The sequence below is a fragment of the Podarcis filfolensis genome (genome assembly GCF_964270895.1).
Source record: "Podarcis filfolensis genome assembly, chromosome: 13".
NCBI classification, from domain to species: domain Eukaryota; kingdom Metazoa; phylum Chordata; class Lepidosauria; order Squamata; family Lacertidae; genus Podarcis; species Podarcis filfolensis.
In genome coordinates this window covers 36326161-36333404 of record NC_139615.1, presented here as the reverse complement: position 1 = coordinate 36333404, position 7244 = coordinate 36326161, and the positions used below count along the sequence as shown (strand labels likewise).

Here is a 7244-nt window from a genome sequence, read left to right as displayed (position 1 = left end):
TGCTGCATCCATAAAATTTGTACCTGATTCTGGGGAGAGTTGAGATTGATTTTTTTGAACTTAACCTGTGGCAGAGGTAGGGTGCTGAAATGGTGCTTTCTATCCAATTAAGTACACCTCAGGACAGCCATTATGTCTGGTCTGTCGCATGCTGAGTATTACAGCACCATGGGATATTCGATAATGACTGAAATTGGTGTTGCCAGCTTTCAGTGTGGTATTTATAGCACTGTGCTTTTGCTGCTGCTGTAATTTCTTTGCTTCTATTTATTTCCCATACTTTTCCTTCCTGATTTCACCCTTTCCGGTAGGAATAGCTCTTTCCTTCTGCAGCAGTGCAGCATCTTCGATACTCTCTCTCTATGAGTTGATGTGCTACAGTGGCCATGGCTGAACTGGAAATCCCCAAATCTTGCCTGTCATTAAGCAAGTACTGATTCCTTGGCCTCAATCACCATAACTGCTTGACCTCTATTACAAGTCTACTGTGTGTATTAGTGAAATGATGGCTATGAGGCACTTTGAACACTGTAAAAGCAGAGCAGGCTAATCTGTGCTTCTCCAAATCTTGGACATCAGCTCCAGGCAAATAATCAGGGATGGTGGGAATTGGAGTCAAACAACATTTGCCTCTAAAGTAATACATAAATATTAAATTCTAGGCAGGGCTTCATTGATCAGGCTGTTAATGAGCCACCTTGCAATATAATCTGGGTTTGTATGAAGACTGGGCTCCTTGTTTTTTCTTAAGTCATTAAGAAGGCACTCTGAAAATCTATGAATTGAGCCACACAAATTTGTGTTACTTTGGTAAGTAGGTAGTTTAGATAGAGACAGACAGCTCTAGTGGAAAAATGTATCTTGGGAACAGAGCTGTCTAGTTGACATCCACTGATCTGCATTTGTCACTTATATGGCCCATAAAATTGCTGCCTTTCAGCTGTAATTTCTTGGAATTCAGTTGTGGGTAACAAAATGGTGGCTGAAATTCAGAGGAGTTGAATTTCAAGAATGCTTGCTGGGGAAAAGCTCTTTCTCCGATCCAGATGGTTTGTATGCATTTTTAATTTAGTAGAAGCATAATTAAATTAAAAATAAATAAATCCTGAGCAAAATACTAATCTATTCCAATATTTTAAATGCAGGCTTCTATTCTTGGCTTGCAGACCTTTGATGGCCAATCCCTCTAAAACTCCCTTGGACAAATGATGAGGCTTTTCACTTAGTTTGCAATGTCTTTCCTCTCTTAGCATTTAACCCAGTCCTTACTCAGCTTCTCAACTTCCACGAAGACTCTAAATTGGTAACCAAAATAAGAGGCTTGCACATCAGATACGTTTATGCAGGTGATCTGCATAATTTATTCACACCACAGAATTAAGGGAGGGGCTTGTTACAGATTTCAACACCCACCAGAAATGGTATATCTTAGGGAAGCGAACATGGTCTCCTAATCTTTAATTAGCCCCCTCCATTCCCCACGGCTTTTAGGCTTTGCAGGAAGGTGAGAGATTACAAAGGTAAATGCATTGTGCTTCTGAGGAAGAAGTGGGCCTCCTCCCTCTTTTTAAAAAGTCTTGCCTTCAGTCCCACGGCTGGGGTACCCTAGAAAGCATCCCTGCATTCTAGCCCCAGCAAAAAGTACACTCTTTGTGTCTTTGTGCCATTGACATAACGGAATTGTTGCACTTCGGCCGCAAAGTGTTTCGACCGCTTCTCGGCCTACCAATTCCATACAGCTGAACCCCCTCTTCTGCGGGTGTCGGGGCAAACCACCCCCACCGGAAACACAGCAGGTTCCAGCTGTGAAGACAAAGCTGCCGTTGCGTCAGCATAGCTAGAAGCCCGCATGGAAGAAATACCAGATTCTGTCTCACACAGTCATGGCTACCTCTGCTCCAGGGGGCTGGGGACACCCTCCCGCCCTGCCATTTATCCACATATTAAAAAGCAGCACACAACGAGTCAGTCAGCGGTGTGGGGGTGACCCAGCCTGGCTTGATCCTGGCTCTCCCCCGCCCTCACGGCTTTATTAAGAGTCACATGGAGATAGATACAGGCATTCAAAACCCAGATAAAACTAAGATGCGCTAGATAACACCTACACAGCAGAGTAACATGGAGCCCGGGCCGGAATGGAAGCTGGGACACTCCCAGAAGAGCATGAACTGAACCTTCCCTCCCTGCTTTTCCAAAATGCACAGAGGGCAGCGTTCCAGAGTCTCCAGGAGGGAAGGGTGGGGTTGAGGGGAGTCGGGAGAGGAGTCGATTAGGCATCTCTTCCTCACAGCCCTCCCCACCTTCGTGCAGTTTTTCCTTCTAGGAGGCGAGGGAAGGGGGGAGGCTCTCGACTTATGGTTACTTCCCCACAAAAACACACGCAACTGTAACACTGGAATGGTCCATGACAAAGGAAAGGAAGAATGCCCATGCCCACCCCACCCCGGGGAAATACACAAGGCAAAGAAAACACAAAAACAACCCCCCTACGAGCAGTTCCCTCCCCACAAAAAACCCACACGAACCCCATTCCTCTCCCCCAACCCCCCCACAGCCAGCTCAGGGGAAAGCGGGGGGAGTTAACCTCCCCCACAGAAAGGCCTTGTCTGGGGGGAGAAGGGGGCGAGGATTGTAAACAAAACCCAAAAATGCCGGCTGATACCATGGGGGGTAGGGGTGGGGATTAAGACCACAAATCTCAGCCTCACCCCGAGTTGGAAGGGACAGGTAGATGGGATGGATGGGAGAGGTCTTGGCTTTCTTCCAGGGGGCCACCCTCCGGGGAAGGGGAAGATGACTCCCAGAAGGATGCCCTACCCCCACGCAAATCATCCCCGCCTCCCCACCGTCCCAATTCTACTTTGTCCATGCCAGGGACCCCATTTCTGCTCCCCACCCCGCCCACCTTGCTTTGTATTCCTTGGTGCTGGCCCGGGCTAGGCAATGAGAACACAGAGGTCATCACAACAACAGGCAAGGGAGCAGTACAGTCTTTCCGGAGGCCCCTGGTTTGGAGGGAGGTGGGAGGGGGCAGGTGTAGGCAGCCAAGTGTGCAGGAACAGCCTCCCCTCTCCCCGGTGCAGCCCGCCCTCCCCGCCTCCTCTGGTGCGGCCAATGTCTCAGAACTGCTGAGAGAGCAGCTCGCAAAGGTGCTTCGAAACGGACTCCTTGCTGGTGCGCAGGGTCAGCCGGTACATCTGCAGGGAAATGTGGGCAGGTAAACAGTCAAGCCAATTCAGCCTTTAAGCCTGGCTTCAGAAAGCACTCTTGGGGCAGCAGAGCTTTCAACTTCTCCCCGCTCCTTCCCTCTTTGGGCAACCCAGGAGTCCCAACTGCCAATTCTCTCCCACCGCGGTATCCTCCTTCCCACTCTGCTCCCAGAGCTCAAGCATCCCGGAGCTCTTGCCTCCTCACCTGTGCCTGGGCGTTGGGCTCCAGCCGCAGCAAGCATCCCACCTGCAGCGCCTTCGTCTGGATGATCCCAGCTCCTACGTAGTTATCGGGGTTTGGATCCACCTTCTCCAAGAGTGCGCTGCCGAAACCTAGCAGCTGTGGAAAGAAGGGAATTCAGCTTAGTTGGGCTCCTCTGCTTGGCTGCCGTGGGGAAGGCAGTCGAGGGGAAAGATGTACAAGGCGAGGGAACAAAATGGGATAGGAAGATGCTGGCATCCTAGCCGGCAGCACAGCTCATGTGGTCTCTAGCTCTACATCCACCTGCCACCCAAAAGATTTCAGTCTCGGTGACACAGGGGTCCTGCACATTGTGCAAAAGCACTCTTTGTTGGATACCAAGGAATGGGAAAGCCTGGATGTTTTATACCCCGTCTACTGACCCTGATCTCCATGCCTATTTACCTCTGTCACTATTCCAAAGAACATGTGCGTTTCATGTTTATTTGCCCAAACCTTAATTTTCCACGCTTCCCACGGTGAACACAAACACATGTGAGCCTGCTCACCTTGGCCTTGGTGACTTCGGAATCCATGGGGTGGTTCGCCTTGAATATCTTCTGGGCTTCCTGCTGTGGTCTGCAGAAGGATTTGGGATGGGATAGCATCAGATCAGTGACAGCGCAAAACTTTCTCTTCCTCATCAACCTGCCACACAACCTAGTTGTGCCTCAGCCATTCACCAGATGTGAGTCACTGTGGCAATTAAAAAATATGTGCCCCTGAGCAAGGCAAAAATAAGTCCCCAGGTACAAGCAAAAGCCCTTGGGCCTTGCAGGAGAGCTCTGGGCACCTCTTCTAGGCAGGTTGTTTGATAACCAACAGAAATGTTCATGGTACAGCAGTATCTAGGCCGTATTATGCAGTACGAGAGATGTTCTAAGCCACCCTTTGTCATCAAGTACAGCTGAGCTGTCTTGCTGCTCATAATCCTTGCTCAGGCCCCAAAAGATGCACCTTCCTCGAAACATGGCTTGGGAAGCCTATGCAGCTCTCCAGAAGTTGCTGGACTACAACTCCCATCAGCCCAGACAATAAGTTGCGCTGGCTGGAGCTAATGAGGGGTTGCAATCCAACACAGCTGGAAGGTAGCACCAGGTTGGCAAAGGGAATTTCAAACACTGATCTCTCAAGTAGGCCAGGAGAAGTGGGGTAGATCTCTCAAACTGCCCATCTTTTGAGACTGACTGATTTCAGGTGATATGGAAGGAAAGGAAGATGACACAAGCAGGATCTAACTAACAGTCACTCCAAAAAGCTTTGACTAATACCTTTAAATCTCTGACTATTTCCTTATCTCTCTCTCTCTCACACACACACACATATATAGGTGATTGCTGGGGAGAGAAATTGCATAGGCAGCAGCATGTATGAACAACAGACACAATTAAAGCAATCCAATTCACATAGCTTTCGACTAGCTTGCTAAAAACCACAGCATCTGCTTACAACGCTGCTGCTCTTAATCTAAAGGGAAGTTTTTGCTATAGGTTCTTGACAGAGGGCCAGCACTTCTACTTGAGCAAGGCTCACCAGCACAAAACAGACCAGCTCACAGGGTCATGTCCACCTGATAAGACTTGGCCAAGTACGCATTAGCTGGTTAACTGATCCCATTGCAGGGGTAGTGAAAGGCACAAACTTTCAATCCTCCAAGCACTTGTGGTGGTGGTGGCAGAATGTCTGGGGTGCCACCACCCCCTAATAGTAGTTCATCTGGAAGTAAAAATCTTGTGCCATTTATGGACACAGGAAACTGTCTTATACTGAATCAGACCACTGGTCCAGCTAGCTCAGTATTGTCTACTCTGGCTGGCAGTGCCTTTCCAAGGATTCAGGCAGGCATTATTCTGCAGCCCTATCTTGAGGCACCCAGGATTGAAGCTAGGACCTTCTGCAAGCAAGGCAGGCGCTGTTCCACTGGGCTACAGTCTTTCCTGAACATAAATTTGGTAAAGATGACGGCTGCTGCACACCAACAGCCACCTAAAGAGACTTTAAGGCTATACCAAGAGGTTCAGGAAAGGAGAGGGTTCCTGGGATGGAGTAAGCAAACATAGGGAGGGTGAAACAAAATAAAAAAAATTATTTCCAGTAGCACCTTAGAGACCAACTAAGTTTGTTATTGGTATGAGCTTTCATGTGCATCCACACTTCTTCAGATAGGGAGGGTGAGAAAGCACAAATGATGGGAAATATGGTAAGTGTTACTAAGGAAGTCTCCTGAGTTGTTCCTTCAAACACATAAACAGGGACTGGTAAACCCAACTTCTGATATTAAAAGCAGCTCCACCGATAACATTTCTCAAAACTCATACTATATATTCCCCCACTTACAGGCTGAGCTGTTTCCAGCGCTGGAAGAAATCTTGTGATTGCATCTCTGTTGCCTGGAAAAATTTGTTGACCGTTACGGGCAGTTTGAGTGTGAGGTTCTGCAGCGTCCCACCGTACCTGGCAGAAACATGGAGGAGAGAGAGCCATGAAAGGGGGCATGGGGGGGGGCGGGAAGAGACACTGAACTCCCCATAGCACAGCTGTCCCTGCACTTCAAGAGGATCGGCTGGAACATGGCCGATTCCCCAAGTCCACTGAGCACAAGATCTTCTAACTGCCAATTATGAAACAAAGCAATTGCTGGAGGTCCGACATTCATGGGAAAACTGGAGAGGGATAAGGTCTGTCAGTGGCTACTGGTCATGATGGCTATGCTCTGTCTTCACAGTTAGAAGCAATATCCTTCTGAATGATAGCTGCAGCAGGCTGCAGGAGAAACAAGTACTCTTATGCTTAGCTCCTGCTTGCGGTTTCCTTCCCAGGCATCTGGTTGGCCACTGTGAGAACAGGAAGATGGAACAGAAGGGCTATTGGCCTCATTCAGCAGCCTCTTCTTACACTCTTACAAACAGAGGGAATAACAGGGTAAGGACTAACCATGCAAACGGCAACTACCGGAACTATGACATGGATCTCACTCAGCTCTGCTCATGTACAGAATTTCTCCGCAACACCGAGGGCTAGAAACATTTCGTGCGCTTTTCAAACCATTACAGAACCGTTCTGCGTCATCATTCCCTGCTCCGGTGCAGAGACGCGGCTGGTCACGCAGGCTGCCCCAGCCCCAGCCCCTTCTCCATTCATCCCATTGCAACAGCCCTTCTCTTCCGGGTACCCATGGCGCCCCAAGATCCCCTCAAGTTGGGGACAAAAAGGGGAAGCGGGGAGGGAATTGAGATGAGCCACAACGCTGGAGAGGACTGAAAAGCTTAAACCTTCCTATCCAGGGCAGGGGACGGATAGGAAAGCAAATGACCCCGTTCAACAGATCAATCATTTTTGACGAGTGAAGAGGGAAGCCTGCTGGCTTGTGCCTTGTGTGTGCAAGAGAGAGAGAGAGAAAAATTGGAAGCCATGCCAACAAGCTGGCATTCAGTCCCCAGAGGGATGCTGTGGACTACAGTACCGGAATTTTATGTTGATGAGGGGCGCCTCTGTGAAGTCGCTCAGGCACTCGATGTTCAGGACCTGCTGCACTTGAGCGCCTCCCTCCACCAGAGGCTCCACTGCTTTTGTCTGGATGTTGAGCTGTGAGCGGTGCTAAGGAAACAAAGTGTTATCCTCCCCGAGGAGCAAAGGGAAAGAAAGCCTCTAGTGCCGCAAGTCTACTCTGAGATGCCCCTGCCCCCAGTATAGGTAAAGGTAAAGGGACCCCTGACCATTAGGTCCAGTCGTGGCCGACTCTGGGGTTGCTGCACTCATCTCGCTTTCAGGCCGAGGGAGCCGGCGTTTGTCCG

General features: G+C 49.4%; 1 protein-coding gene across 6 annotated transcripts in view; it reads right to left on the bottom strand.

Moving 5' to 3' along the window:
- Positions 1-1333: 1333 nt before the first annotated feature.
- AP2A1 (adaptor related protein complex 2 subunit alpha 1) overlaps positions 1334-7244 on the bottom strand; it is a 38055-nt gene continuing 32144 nt past the window's right edge. For all 6 annotated transcript variants that reach the window (XM_083582604.1, XM_083582607.1, XM_083582606.1 and 3 more), the window contains 5 exons: positions 6914-7038; positions 5788-5904; positions 3960-4029; positions 3415-3549; positions 1334-3197 (listed from right to left, as the gene is read on the bottom strand). In XM_083582604.1, coding sequence (XP_083438730.1) covers positions 3120-3197; positions 3415-3549; positions 3960-4029; positions 5788-5904; positions 6914-7038 — 525 coding nt within the window. In that variant the 3' untranslated portion in view covers positions 1334-3119. The remainder of the gene's footprint in view (positions 3198-3414; positions 3550-3959; positions 4030-5787; positions 5905-6913; positions 7039-7244) is intronic.